Here is a 16,052-nt window from a genome sequence, read left to right as displayed (position 1 = left end):
TACTAGGTGACATAGACCTATACCAGGTGACCCAGCCTTTCTAATACAGCATCAACGCTGGAAAGGTTAGTGGTTCGAAAGTCTGCCAGTAAGGTAAACCTAATGGTTTCATTGCTGCTCTGTCAAATAGGGAGACCTATTTACGCACTTGTAAAGAGTCTTCTGTGTCAGTTTGGCTCTGAGGTCAGCCAGTGCCGACTTTCTGTGGCAGGTCATGCATCCTGTCTGTGACATGGTGAGTGAGATCTTGCCTGCCTTGTCATACAGTTTCGGAATTTGTTCACCTGGATGGTTTACGATGAGCAGGATGTGGCCAACTAAATTTTATGGGATTGTTTGAACGCCATGGTCTGTGTTAGCCGTGCTATGGGCACCAGAGTTATAGTCTAGTACCATGCCTGGATATGTTCCATAGGTTTTTCTGGAGCTTTGGTAGGCATTGCTGATGGATTTGCCGTGTGATGACTTCAGGCTCTTTGGAGAGAAAGTGAACTCTGCCTTGGAGCATTTCAAAGATAACTGTGCAGTTAGTTGCTCACTCTCAAGGTTTCCTGCCCCCGGCGACCCATGTTAGCAGTAGTAAAATATATTCAGAGACTTCTCTCAGGGCCTTGTCTATTACCAGTGGCAATACGCTGAACCTCTTCTTCAGCCTGCTCACCCTTTTACTGCTACAGAAGACAGAGTGGTTTGCAGAGGCTGTGGCAATCCGCAAGGACAGCAGTCTTCTTCGTTGCCTGCTGCAACAGAAGCTAAGCAGCTTTAATTCACCCTCCAGTGGTAATCTGTGGCTGATGGGGGGAGGGGGATGCACAATCTACTTCTATCTGGCTGGCTGGTGCACAATTGTCTCTGACTGGAGGGTCTTAGAGTAGCCCAGAATGGTTACAGCTTCCCGTTTCGTTCTGTCCCTGTCCTATTCCTCTTGTTTTATGCTCTGGTTTTGGTGGTTCATACTGCTTTTCTCACTACTTCGGAGCTTGCAAAAGAGAGAGATCTCTTGATGTGGAGGAGATATTGGGATGCTACTGCAGAAGGTTTTGGTGCTCAAGATGGGTATGGACTGCGACTGATCCTAGATCTTCAGTTTTTAAATATCTTCCTTTGAAAGGACACATTCAGAATGGTACCTCTGGCCCAGGTCCTTTCTGTTTCAGACCTGGGTGTTTGCATGATATGCTGGGACATACAGAATGCTTACTTTATTGTGCAATCCTGCAGTCGCAAGACTTTCTTCCTCTTTGTTGTGAGTGCAGAACACTTCCAGTATACTATTTCATGTCTTAAATGGACTCGTTTTTTTTTTTTACTGTAAAAGTTTGTAAACTTATCTGCCCTCGAAAGTAAAGGGAAATTTCGCATGCACGCTCCATATGATGTAAATCTGCCGCCACGAACAGACGACGGAAAACCTGATTGCCCTCAAGAACGCCACTCGCAAACACCACCAGCTGATCCGCACCACCAAAAAGACATCGTTCAAAGAGCGGCTGGACAACAACATACACAACAGCAAGGAACTCTTCAGCATCGTAAAAGAGCTCTCCAGCCCCAGCGCCAGCAGCAACGACATCACACCGTCTCAAGACCTCTGCAACTCCCTCGGCTCGTTCTTCCACCGCAAGATCGTCGATGTACACGACAGCTTCGGCGCGCCTCCTGCCACCGAACCAATACCCCCTACCACCACCCTCAGCGCTTGGACTCCCATCAGCACAGAAGACACCACCCACGTCATGAACACCATCCACTCCGGCTCTCCCTAAGACCCATGCCCCCACCACATCTTCAACAAAGCCGACACCATCATCGCATCCCACCTCCGGAACATCATAAACAACTCCTTCATGTCCGCCACCTTCCCAGAGAGCTGGAAGCACGCAGAGATCAACGCCCTACTGAAGAAACCCACAGCGGACCCTAAAGACCTCCAGAACCTCCGCCCCATCTCCCTTCTTCCCTTCCCTGCTAAAGTAATCGACAAAACCGTCAATAAACAGCTGACCGCATTCCTCAAGGCAAATGACTCCCTCGACCCATCCCAGTCCGGATTTCAAGCCAACCACAGCACCAAGACCGCCCTCATCGCAGCCACCGACGACATCAGGACCCTGCTTGACAATGGGGAAACAACCGCCCTCATCCTGCTAGATCTCTAAGCCGCCTTTGATACCGTCTGCCATCGCACCCTAATAACCCGCCTCCACAACGCTGGGATCCAAGGAAAAGCCCTGGACTGGATCATCTCTTTCCTCTCTGACAGAACCCAGAGAGTCCGCCTCACTCCCCTCCCTTCCGATCCGCGGCCACCGAGATCATCTGCGGAGTACCCCAAGGCTCGTCGCTTAGCCCAACCCTCTTCAATATCTACATGAGCCCCCTTGCCACCATTGCACGCAAACACAACCTCAACATCATCTCCTACGCCGACGACACCCAGCTGATAATCTCCGTCACCAAAGACCCAGCCACCGCCAAAATCAACCTCCAGGAAGGAATGAAAGACGTCGCGGAATGGATGAAGCTCAGCCGTCTGAAACTGAATTCAGACAAGACTGAGGTCCTCATCCTTGGACCATCCCTATCCGCCTGGGACGACTCCTGGTGGCCCACAGCGTTGGGCACTGCACCGACAACCACGCACGCAACCTGGGATTTATCCTGGACTCCTCTCGCACAATGACCAAGCAAGTCAACGCCATCTCATCCTCCTGCTTCAACACCCTGCGCATGCTCCGAAGGATCTTCAGGTGGATCCCCACTGAGACCAGAAAGACGGTCACCCAGGCTCTCGTCACCAGCCGACTGGACTACGGGAACGCCCTATACGCAGGAACCACAGCCAAACTTCAGAAAAGATTCCAGTGCATACAGAACGCATCGGCACGACTCATCCTCGACATCCCTTCCCACAGCCACATATCTGCCCACCTGAGACCTGCACTGGCTCCCCGTCAGCAAAAGGATCACGTTCAGACTCCTCAGCCACGCACACAAAGCGCTCCACGACATGGGCCCCGAATACCTCAACAACCGCCTCACATTCTACACTCCAACCCGCCAGCTCCGCTCCGCTAGCCTCGCCCTCGTCCTACGGATTCACAGAGCCACCACCGGAGGAAGATCGTTCTCCTACCTAGCTACCAAGACGTGTAACTCCCTCCCCGCCCACCTACGACTGACCCAGGACCAAGGACCATCTCACCTTCAGGAAACACCTCAAGACCTGGCTATACGAGCAGTAGCAGCCCCCCCCACCCACCTCCCTTCAGCACCTTGAGACCCTCACGGGTGAGTAGCGCTCTCTATAAATGTTGTGATTGATTGATTGCAGTACAGCCTCACCTCGGACCCTCAGGTGTTCACAAAGGGGATTGCAATGGTCGTGGCTCATGTTCGTAGGTCCAGAAATTCACATATTCCTGTATCTAAACAACTGACTGTTAAAAACAGGCTTGCCACAGATAATTGATGATCACCTGCAGAAGGCAGAGTTCTCTATCAGGTGGTGAAGTGTCACTTTCATCTGGTGCAGAGGATTACCTATAAAGTGGACATTCTGGACATGGTGGTTTTCAAAGTCTTTCTACCCTCAGCGATTCCAGGACATTCAAGATATGATCCCAATGTTATAGGCATGTTCCTGGGTTGTGGCCCACGGTGTTTGTGGTTTCTTGGTCTCGTGCATCCCACTGGTGCCTTATGCCTTATGGCTCATATGGGCTCAGCAGATGAACCTTCAGTAGGCTCTAGTGTGGAGTGGAGCTTTGGGTCTCACAGACAACATCTGTGCGTCGGACATAGAGCCCCAGGCCAGTTAATTGTTGATCTAGGATGACAGTTAGACTTGCAGAAGACAGTTCTCTCTACACCATCCAGAACTCGCAGTGGTGATAAATGCATCATCTCTGGGCTGGGGAGGCCATCTGGATGAGGTTTGCATTCCGACTGTTCTTCAAGGCCTTCCTGGATTCCGTGAGGGGCATTCAGGAGGAGCTGTGACTGTAGATTTGGCTAAATCATCAGGCAAGCTCCCTGACTTTCAACCATTTGGCAAGCTTATTCAGTGCCAGGCCGGAAGAGCTCAGCAGACAGCTGGATACAAGCATTATCTACACCTGGTAATAGTTCAAGGCATCTTTACCCATGGGCGGGGAGTGCCTTGTTTTTTTTCTCTCTACCAGAGAGAATGTTAATTCTTGCCCCTTATCAGCCTAAGGGCTCTCTGGTAGACATGTCCCCAGCTCCGTGCGAATCCAGTCTCCTTCACACATTTACTGCTTCCAAGAGTACTGAAGAAGGTCAGGAGGAGGCAGGTTCTGTTCCTGGTTTTGAGAGTCTGGCACTGCGATCTGCTGAGTCCCTACGGCCTACACCTCCATGCCTCGAGATTGAGCGAAATCAGATGAGTGGCGTTGACCTTCCTGCAAAAGTGATGGGTGTGATTTTGGTTTCTCTCCGGCCATCCACATATTATGATGAAGTGTGCCACCTGGTACAAGGACCATCGTTCAATCCACTTTAATCTAAGCTTTCCGATGTACTTCTATTTGTTTTGCCTTCGGTGTAGGCACTATTTAAGATCCAGCATTTACCTTATCAGTCAGCCCATTATGCTCAAATCATCCGTTACAATGCATTTGCTATGGGCCTTTATTATGCTGCTGTTGGACCTTAATTTGTCCTTACATTTTTATTGTGCATGCCTCTTGAACCCTTGCATAGTTGTTCTTTGTTTTTATTCTGATTGCAGTGACTTTCACACATCTGGTCAGTGAGGTACAAGTGTTGTCAGTACAACTTCCTCATACCTTTTTCTTTACGAACATCTTAGTACTTTGGACTCAAACATGCTTTCTTATCATTACCACATCATTCTAAATAGGAAGAGTGGCTTCACTTTGTCGACCCCCAAGAGAGCCCTTAGCTTCTGTTTCCATCGGACTGAGAATTTGCCTGTATGGCAAAAAGAAGAACAGTTGAAGAACAGCCCCTTTGAAGAAAGATTGTCCTCTGTATCAAGACGTGTTATTCCTTGGCCAACAAGAAACCACCTAATTGCTTTCTGGCTCATTCCACCAGTGCCAAAACTGCCATTACGCCTTTGGCTAAGGATGTTCCGTGCTGGACATCTTTTGGGCTGCTCTGTCTCTAAACGTTCACCAATCACTATTGTATGTATTGTTGTGTCCGTAAGAAGGGTCATTTTGCCCGCTCAGGCTTGCAGGGTTTTCTTATGTAAAGTCCACTCCTCGCATCGACAACCTTGACTGGGGACTCTAATTGGTATCTAATCTGAAGGTGCAGAATGTGTAGTTAGAAGTATCCATCAGAAGAAAAAATGGCTTACCTTCGGCAATGTTCTGTCTGGTAGATACTTTATCTAATAGCACATTTCTCGATGATGGTGCCCTCATGCCCGTTCTGTGGATTGTGCTTCTGATAAATCAAAAAGGCTCATTGTAGTTTATGCATACTGGACAGCTATCAATTTGTGAGTTGTTTGCATTGGGTGTGTGGAAGTTGTAGCTGTAAAACTGATAACACACAAAAGGTGATGGAAGAATATTTGAAAATAGTCGTAACCACTAGTCACTCTAGGTAGCATTCCAGCCCATCATTTATGACTGCTGTGAACCTCTGTACAAAGGTCTTCCTTATGAAATCAGGTCTCACCCTGCTACTCCTGTGAACATTTCAGCCCAACTCTTAAGCGAGGCCCACTCCAGAAGGAAACAAAAGCAACCCTTGACAAGTTTCAGCCTTGTCTCACCTGGTCAGTGAGGTATTGCTTGGATCCTGTAAACATCGTCCAAGGGGTGGATGTCTGGGTATATCATTTGCCACTTATGGCATTAGAGCAAACACACAAAAGGTGATGGGAGGAATGCTTACAAATAGTCTGGCTCAGTGGCAGTCGATCTGTTTAGCATTCCAACCCATCGTTTGCATCCACTGTGCCACACTAGACAAAGGCCTGGTTCATGGACATCAGTACTGACACAACTCCCCATGGGAAGAGTGCATCTCAACCTGCCACGTGAGGCCTTATCATTTCCAGACACAAGACTGCTGCAGAGTCTGATTTGCACACCTACTGGCATGCAGGAGCTGATGCAGGAAACGTTTCAGGATTCTTCTGTGCCATGGGGAAATTCAAAAGGTGAGGAATCTGTAGTTCGTGTTCACCAAAAAGCGCATGACCAGAGTTAAGTATTCTTTCTTCTGCTGTATTTACAAAGTGACAATCTGGAGCTCTGTTCATATATTTACCAGACATTCCTTCTACGATTCGTGCTTAAAGACTGTTGCCCAAGTGGTACGTGCCTTGGTGAGGAATCATTTCTGAGGGATATTTCTAACTGCAGATTCTGCACCTTTTGAATTCCCCCAAGCACCAAACTGGATCCAGAAACTTTTCAAGCAAATGTTCACACATGGTAAGTAGCAGCATTGCACTCCACAGCAGAATAGTCTCACCTCCGATAGTGACTGTGCAGAACTGTGCGTAGTAGCAGCTGCACGCTGATGTCATTTTTATTTTTTCATACCATTCAACTGGATCCAGCGCTCTACTGCCAAACTTTGTGCTTCTTTACCGATTTCCAAAACGTTTTATTTCTTTTGGGTGATGATGTGCTACGGATGTCTTCTTTGAAGATCGCAGGCTTCAAGCTGGGCCACTCCTGCAGGAAGCAATTGCCAGTCATTGAACCTCATGCCATCTGGCTTTGACATGTCTAAGCCAATCATGACTCAAACTGAAGCTAAAAATGCTCTCTGATGACAAGAAACAGGGCTGACCTCTTTCCTGCTTCAATTCCCGTTCAATCTTGGTGCAAACAACCGGTACCCCCTCTTATCTTGCTGATTAGGTGAACACCTCCGTCAGAGTGGAGACAAAAGTGCAAAAAGAAAAATCTGTCTTTCGGCTTGGGTCACGCAGTAGCAGTACCATATATATACATTCATAAAACCTAACTGGATATGGTCTCTTAACTGGTGGGGACGAGTGAAGCAGCTCTTGAAATCATGCATGCCTACATTTTGTTTGGGAAAGCATTCTTTTTCAGAATTCTTAATGTTTGCACTTGTTTAATGCACATTAGTATGATATTGTGGCATCTTTCAGTAGTCCATGGTATGATGTTACAAACTTTTTATTTGCAGATTTAGTTTTGTGGCAGTGCATGGTCAGTAGACCAAGTATGTAATTTGTGAGTTTTTTTTACATAATGCGTTTTGAGCGTGGTTCCAATTTGCTTAAATATCTCTGTGGTTGGTGCTAGTGCTAATTGCCCAGGAAATGTATATGTGTTCCAGATAGGTGATAGTACTGTTGGATGCTGTAATAACCAGGTAATTGCACATTCAGGGTTTGATAAGTGTATTTTCAGAATTCGGTGTTAATGTGTGGTGTTGTAAGATGGTGTATGGTACATCTTGATGGGTATTGGAGTTTTGAGCACGTTGACACCCAACTATAGCAATGTCTGGGCTACGTGCTAAGTTCTGTCTTGTATTCTCTTGTTATATTATTGTTGGTTGTTGGACGCACTGCTGTCATGTAATGCATATTATGGCTGTTTTAGATGCGTCTGCTATTTTCGGTTCTAGGTGTACTGTTGGACTTGCCTGTGGAAATACACTGCCAGTCTTGACATGGAATATGTTCATTACATTAATATTTAGCTTTGTAAGTTAGGGAAAGTAAAAACATCCCTATTGGTAAAATCAATCTACTGTGCAAAAGATCCCCCAGACTCCTGATCTCTCTGGTGCTTTGTTAAGAGGATCAGCACAAGGTCAAATTGAAGGAGGAAACAAAAGATAAACCAAAATCCAGAAAGGCACACAACACTTTCTGCATTCAGAAGATTTGTTTGTAAGCACCATTGCTGCCTTGCATGGTTCCTGATAGAAGTATGCTTATGCACAATATCAATGCATACAACTTGGAGTACTCTATTGGAGCCCCATACTACATCATATATTTTCCACCTAGTCCACCACACCCACACTCTCAAACATGCATACATGCATGTATTATCCTACATTGATATGGACTATGTGAAAACAAATATATATATTTAAAGTCCTCACTAGTAGAAGAGTGCTATGAAATCGCCAATAAAAATCTCTGCTTCAAACATCACAACAGTTAAGTTATAGTAATGTTTATCTAATTTGGACTGTATATTTCAGATTTACGCTGTTTTTGATTTTGTAATTGTTTCATGTGCATCTAAGCGTATGGGGGCAAGGGGCATAAGATGCATATGTATGGATCCAGGAAATGTACCAAAGCAGAATCGGTATTAAATGATTTTTCCTATGAATGCGGGGACTTTTGTCTTTGTACGTTTATAATCATATAAACTCAGCATAAATATAAGGAACTTCTGAAATGGTGCACAGCTGGTAATGCTGCAAGCTTTGCCCTGCCACAAACCTCACTGTAGTTCTCATAAAGGGTTTATACTATTATAAATATTTTTGTGATTCACTGAAAAGGATGTACTTTTGGCTCCAGGACTTCCAAATATTGAATGGTTTCTTGCCTTTTATTCTGTTATACTTCTATGTAGTTTGCAAATGGTTATGCTGTCAGAAAAAGGCTAATGGGTTGGGCTTTCATTAGCTTTGTACATTATTACCGGAGTAAATGTGGTGTGAGGTTGTAGCACAATACTACTAGGTAACAGAATTAACTTCCACTTCTTCCACATTTGCCCTCAAAATGGATGAGGTGTAAAGATTGTTAGGCTGTAACCTAAGTGTGTTCCATTACACTTCCCCCTACATCTATATCTATATCTATACTAATATAATAAAGAGAGAGCCCAAACCTTTGAGGCGGGTAATCTCAGGAACCACAGCACCAATCACAACACCCAATACAGCGTTGGAAAGGGCAGTTGCTGCAGAAGGACATAGGCTATGCAGACGCCCACCATATACATTTAAAAGGTAAAGGAACCGTGCCAGCAAAGTAGTCCCTTGTGGGCGTGTCTGCGTTGTGCTGGGGGAGTGACAAACGCTGGGGGCGTGTGGTACGTTCTGCCCTTCATGCTATGTCTCATATTGTGTGCTGGGGGCGTGGTCGTTTGCGGGCGCGGTGATTACGGGGAAAAAAAGCGAGCATTGTGCCCAATATTTCATTGTTTTTTCTTCCCAGGTTCTGTACATTCCAGCTCCGGGTGTGCTTGTCCCGCGCTCCCAGTGGCGTGCACCTGCTTTACTGTATGGAAGTCAGGGATGGCGCTATTCCCAAGGGCCGGAAGGAGCGCAAACAGGGGTTATTGTGCAGGAAATGTAATCTTGCCTTAACTTCCGGTGACGCCTGAAGCACACTGGAGATTTTCCACTTTTGTTGTGCACAGGCCTCGCGCCACGCGTATCCGAACACAAGGCCCGCCTCCAAGGAAATAGCAAGAAAGGGACTATCCCTCCCCCGGGAATATGTGATGATATTCCGCAAACCAACATCCCGCATACCATCACTCCGCAATTTTTATAACGGGGGACTATTACTCCGCAAAGACATCCTTTCTAAAACTTTTACAACGCATATGACTATCACGCATGCCATTATAACGCAAATGCATGTGTGGTAAAGTCATATACATTGTAAAAGTACATTATTAAAACATCAAGTATATGTTTGTATATATGTGTATATGTGTATTTTTATATATATATATGGACAGTGAGCAAGGGCGTTCACGCCCGAAACGCGTCTGTTTGGCAGTGTTGCACCTCCTGCACGCTATATGAAATAAAAAGGAAAAAAGAATACCTTCAAAAAAGTCTGGCTGTGGATTTATCCATCTGTGTCTGCGTCCTGGGTGTGTTGTGGAAGCGCCACATCAACCTCCGGTTGGAATCTATATATATATATATATATATATATATATATATATATATATATATATATATATATATATATATATATACATTTTTTAAATTTAATTAAAAAAATTATTCTTTTAAATTGCATTATTTATATTATTTATTATTTTATTTTATTACCCTTTACACCCTAAAAACTAATCCCACCCTGCTCCCTTTAAATACCCCTGCAACCCATAATCATAACCCACCCTTACTCCTTAAAATACCCCAACACCCTTAAACACTAACCCATCTTAACCCTATAAATATACCCTGCACCCCAAAACCCAAACCTATCCCTAAACCTTAAAAATACCCCTGTACCCCAAAACCCAAACCTAGCCCTGAACCCTAAAAATACCCCTGTACACCCAAACCTAGCCCTGAACCCTCAAAATACCCCTGTAACCCAAACCTACCCCTGAACCCTAAAAAACCACTGTACCCCAAAACCCAAACCTAGCCCTGAACCCTTAAAATACCCCTGTACCACAAAACCCAAACCTACCCCTGAACCCTAAAAATACCCCTATACCCCAAAACCCAAACCTAGCCCTGAGCCCTAAAAATACCCCTGTACTCCAAACCCCATACCTATCCCTAAACCCTAAAACTACTCCTGTACCCCATAACCCAAACCTATATCTGAACCCTTAAAATACCCAAACACCCCAAAACATATACCTCAGTACCCCAAAACATATACCCCTATACCCACACTTACCTTATCCAAACATTAAAAAACAAACCTGTTTTTACCATTCATGCATTTACAACGAATTTCGTTGTAAATGTATAGGTGGTAAAAGCATATAAAATGTAATGCCATGCGTTATAATGGCATTGCGGAGTCATGGTACTTACGTATTGAAAGTATGCAGAGTGATGGTATGCGGAAAGAAAGTTGCGGAATAATGGGTGTTTACCCTCCCCCCGGTAAGTACATTGGTGGCACGGCGGCCCACATCTCCAGCAACATACTCATATTTTTTCACCACCCATTTGAAAAATGCACAGGTCTCTCTCATTGATGGCCAGCACAGACATACACTTTTAGAAACACCTCCCGCCATAAGTTCTAGAATTGTGAACTTTAGAGCTGGGGAGCTACGTTCGAATCAGCTCAACATCCTGTGATTCCAGGCAAATCGCTTTGTCTCCCCGTGCCTACCACAAATGAATGTGTTCTTCTGTAATGTAAATTGTGCTCATGCCATGTTGTCAAGTTCGTGCTATATAATATTGCAAGGAAAAATAAAGTAGGGAAACTCCAGTTCACACACTACTGAAAGCGCACTCTTAAGTGCATCAGAAGTGCACAGTGAATCGGAGCGTTTCACAGGCCTGTCACAGATAAGAAATGCTATCAAAAGAAATCTACAAAACAATATACTACTGGCCGGCAGCAATTCATACCCGGACAACGTCAGGACGGGCTGCTAGTCACAACGTAAAATGCTTAGCTGCGACTCTTGTTCTTTCAACTCCTCAGTAGATTATGACACCTAATTTTACCTCAAACGAATCACTATACCTTGCAGGTCAACATTATTACCTAATGGCATAATATATCATTGATCTTTCAAATCTCTTAGTATCAGCCTACTTTATTTCAAAGTGTGAGGTGATCTGATGATAGTGGCACTGTATAATTGTCTGCTAGAGTTAAGCCTTAGCATCAGTGATGTTTTCCATGTGCAGAGCTCTGAAGCGTTCTTTGATTAATTATTTGCTTTAACTGTATTTGTGTGCACACTTTCACTGTGTTTTGTAGGATGCAGGAGACTGCCTTATTTCAGAATCTTGTCAACATTCGAAAAAAAATGTAATGTTTCACAAAGTGTAATGTTTATATATAATCAAGCGGTGATATTTGCCTAAAATTATTGTTTTTGTGTATGTTTCAGCATCAAACAGAAAAGCTTCAAATGCAATAAAGAGCAATAGCAGGAGTAGAACATTAAGAAGACAATCTCTTTCAAGTATTCCAGTTTCCTCTAACTCTACCTCATCTAAACTAACTCGTACACACAATTCCAGGTTACCAAAGAGACAGAAAAAGCCTGTAAAACATTTACTCTCAAAAATAAAATTAAGAAATCAGCGTAAAAGGACAGACCAGCGGCTTTCCTCCAAAAAGCTTGAAATGAGAAATGTGGTTCTTAAGCAGCCTAAAGTAGTGTTGTACAAAAACTTAACGATTAAAAGATACAAAAAGGAGGGACCAGTGAATAGGGCTGAATCAAGTGGGTGCCTAACGAGACATGCAGCAAAAGAACATAAACTGACCTCTGTGCAAAGTGCTCATGAACTTGGTCAGACATCAGCATATATGACTCGAAGATCCTTAAGAACTAGAATGAACTCAGAAGCCTCGGACATTAAGCTTGAACAAAATGTGTCAGACAGTCCTAAAAATGGTTGTGTGAAGGGAATTCAGGCTAACAGCTTTGAGCAGCAGCCTCATTTTATGCTAAAAAGTGAACCCATTACTGAGACCTCGAAGACTGAGGAAGTCATAGATAAGAAAAATGATACATTAACATGTAAGAAGAAGTCAAGACGAGGAAAAAAGCCAGCAGAAAATGTACGAGGATTTAATCCTATTCTTGATTCATCTGTAAAAGAAGAAATAGTGCCAGATTCAGTAAATTCCCATTTGGAACCTGGTGAGGTAAGTGAGACTGGTTTTACTGCAGATTTCCAAGGCTACAGTGCATCATCAGGGGGTTGCTCTGTCATTGCAACTGACATACCTAAATCAAAACGCCACTACAGAACTGGAAAAAGTAAAAAGAAAAGGCGAATCACAAGATATGATGCACAACTTATTCTTGAAGACAGCACAGGTATTCCTAAACTGACCCTTCGAAGGCGCCATGATAGCAACAGCAGCAAGACAAATGACCAAGAAAATGATGGAATTAATTCCTCAAAGATCAGCATTAAATTGAGTAAAGACCATGAAAGTGATAATAACTTGTATGTTGCAAAACTAAATAATGGTTTTAACTCAGGATCTGGAACCAGTTCAACAAAATTAAAGATTCAACTCAAAAGAGAAGAGGAAAACTGTGGAAGCTTCTCTGATGAGATTCATGAAAATGGAGTATGCTGTAGTGATACTCTTTCTCTGTTGGAATCAACTATGGAAGTAGATGACTATGAGCAATATGAAGATGATAGTACAGGTGAGTCCTCATCTGAAGAAGAAGACAATGAGGAGGAAGAAGATGATAGCTATGATGATGAGTTTGAAGATGATTTCATTCCTCTTCCTCCAGCTAAGCGTTTGAGACTAATTGTAGGCAAAGACTCTATTGACATTGATATCTCTTCTAGACGAAGAGAAGATCAGTCATTGAGGCTGAATGCATAAACCATCTTTCTTAATGTAATTACAATACCCATTTTTACAACTCAAAATTCCATTCAGTTATTCCTAAATTTAATACCTTGTGTAAATTGTATTGACAGCACTTCTGTATTGTTCATTAACAAGATGATATTGTAGAAAGTGTACAGCAAATTGACTCTTCGTAAGTCTGATTTGTGCAGATTTTTATTGTACTTTTTAAACCGCCTTCTTATGTGCAATTCTGAGTTTGACAAAAAGAGGTAATCAAGCCCATCTGTGTAAAATAAAACAAATGTACAGAGATATTAGATATTTCATGCAGGACAATGAAATTACAATTATGTGACCAGCTAATTGTTTTTAACACATAAACAGCATTAATGTGTTCTTTAATACCCATTGACATAAATTCCAACACAAAAAATCATAGTAGCAGCATTTATCAATTTTTATAATATATGTTAGTATCACCAGCAATGAAGTTACAGCTTTTGAATTTATTTGCTAGATGTTAGCCCACTGCCCTAGCTCTCTCTTTGCTCTGCATTTGTTGGTTTTACACTGTATGCTGTCCCAGATGTACTGTTTGTGGCCTTTGTTTGTAGCTACTCGTTGGTTAAAAGTCAGATTTCTTATTTTCTTTTTTTCTTTTTATATAAACTGAAAAGGGGGTGAAAGATTGCCTACTTTTTAGTACATTATATGTACAAAGGTAGCAGTATGCAGAATAAACGTTTGGATATGGTGTATTTATTGCTTGTTATATAAATTAAAAACACCTTGTATTTAAATACTTTTCAATACTTTTTAGAGAAATTGTTCTTCTCAAGAATGATTGGTGCTTATTTTTTCACTAAATGCTGTGAAACAAAATGTGACAACAGAGGCGAGTTTTGTCTACTGACTTGCAACTGTCCTAAATTTTGGTTCATCTGAATATTTCTTTTGCACTTGTAAAATGCTACAAAGGACCTTAAATGAATTCACTTATGATAGTTCTATTAAAAATGTGGAGTTCACAGCTTTTGTTCTGTGGTAACCTTAAAATATGTTTTACTTTGCAATCCCTTGTATAGGATGGAATACAATGTATATTTTGTAAATATTTGTGTGTTGTGCAGAAAATTCTTTTGTCATAAATATTGAGCTAACGTATCTGAAGGGTTTTTAAGTTAATAAAAAATACACTCAAGCCAATAAAATAGGATATTGTTAAACCTAGTTTTTAACAATAATCGTTGGCAATTATTTGCTTGTCTGGTTTGTGTTTCACACATTAAATTTTTATTAAAAGATGTTTTAAACCCAATAACTTAAAAAGAGTTTATTAACAATTAAAGAGGAAATTGCAGCAGACAATTTAGGTACACTATGATCCATTGATGGTTCTCTTTAAGAGCAGAGGACCTTGGGATTTATTAACATGTAGCATTGTAATACATAAATAATATTCAGAATTTGTTACGAGCGGAGTAAAACGGGCTGAAGCATTCACACATTATGTACAATAATATATTACAGGCAAATTTCACTTTCTGATTTTCTCCTAGTAATGGACTGTCACACCGGAATAATCCTTGCTTTTGCTCTAACTAGACAAAACCAACATTTTAAAATGTCATCTGTTTTCTTTCTGCGACTCTACTTTTAGAATAAGTGGTCATTTTATGGGGTTTTCAGTTTTCACCTTTGAGATCTTCATTAAGATTATAAGGGAAACTTAAGCATCCTAGCTGTTACATGTGTTTTTGACCTCATATTGTTGAACCCTAATGAGGTACTTTTTGATTTGAGAGGTTGGAATATCTGAACAGGTTTATCTGTCATTTATGCTGAATTTTCATTCTATGGGATATAAACTCTTCATATTAAAGGAAAAAGACAAGTCCAAATGTAAATGTAAATGTGGGTGTACTTGTAAAGCGCACTGTGACTCCAAGGACTATCCTGGCGCTGAAGACCGCTGGGGAACCCGTCCTGGTTTTCCCTGTGAGATGGTCCCTTTCTGGGTATCTCCAAGGTGAAACCAGGCATCCCCGGCGTCTGTGGGGCGGCCGTTGTAGAGATGAGGCAAGCTTAATGCCCAGAGTTGCCGAGTGTGTTCCGTGGTTAGAGTAGGCACCGAGGTGAGAATTATCGAGTCTGTTTAACCCTGGTCCAGGGCCCTGCCGCGTCGGGAATTGAACCCTGGTCCCGGGCCGTTCTCTGCTTACAGGTCTGCCGCCTCTAACCAGTGAGCCACACCACTCCACAAGTCGAGATCAATTGTGCAGTATTGGTTCAGACCTGGGAATCCATCAAAACACGAGGCAAAGGGTGGGCTTATCCCAGGCTGTTTTAACTCAAGCAATGGTCTCTGAATTGTCCCCAGACCATTTAGATTCATGATTAGTAAGCCCATGAATATTGCATTGAAGCAAAGTACTTCCCCACCACTCTTCATAGATGATGGCATGTAGTCATCATCATCAAATACCTTATTCGACCCATTGTTGGCCATAAAAGCCACAAAAGGTACATACATATATCACATTAAAATGCATAAATATAATAAATTATGAATTAAATTGATCTTAAACAGAACACATCTGTCACAAGGATTGTTCCACATAAAAAGTGCATGGATTATAGCTTAACCAACGATAGCCCGATCCAGGCTCTTTCTCAATTTAATTGAACGCTCAAAACAACTCAACTTGTATACCATGAGCAATGACACTATATTAATCAGCTTGTGTACAGTGCCTAATATTTGCCTCCTTCCTAATTGGCAACAAAACACTTTTACTAATACAGGAAT

General features: G+C 42.7%; 1 protein-coding gene across 2 annotated transcripts in view; it reads left to right on the top strand.

Annotated features, from left to right (window-relative positions):
- Positions 1–14,500, top strand: part of KMT5B (lysine methyltransferase 5B) — a 288,550-nt gene extending 274,050 nt beyond the window's left edge. For both annotated transcript variants that reach the window (XM_086957817.1, XM_086957816.1), the window contains exon 12: positions 11,802–14,500. In XM_086957817.1, coding sequence (XP_086813943.1) covers positions 11,802–13,273 — 1,472 coding nt within the window. In that variant the 3' untranslated portion in view covers positions 13,274–14,500. The remainder of the gene's footprint in view (positions 1–11,801) is intronic.
- The last annotated feature ends 1,552 nt before the right edge of the window (positions 14,501–16,052 follow it).

The sequence above is a fragment of the Lissotriton vulgaris genome, chromosome 2_1 (genome assembly GCF_964263255.1).
Source record: "Lissotriton vulgaris chromosome 2_1, aLisVul1.2, whole genome shotgun sequence".
Classification (NCBI taxonomy): domain Eukaryota; kingdom Metazoa; phylum Chordata; class Amphibia; order Caudata; family Salamandridae; genus Lissotriton; species Lissotriton vulgaris.
Note: the sequence above shows the minus strand (reverse complement) of the source record. Positions and strands in the feature narration are given on the sequence as shown.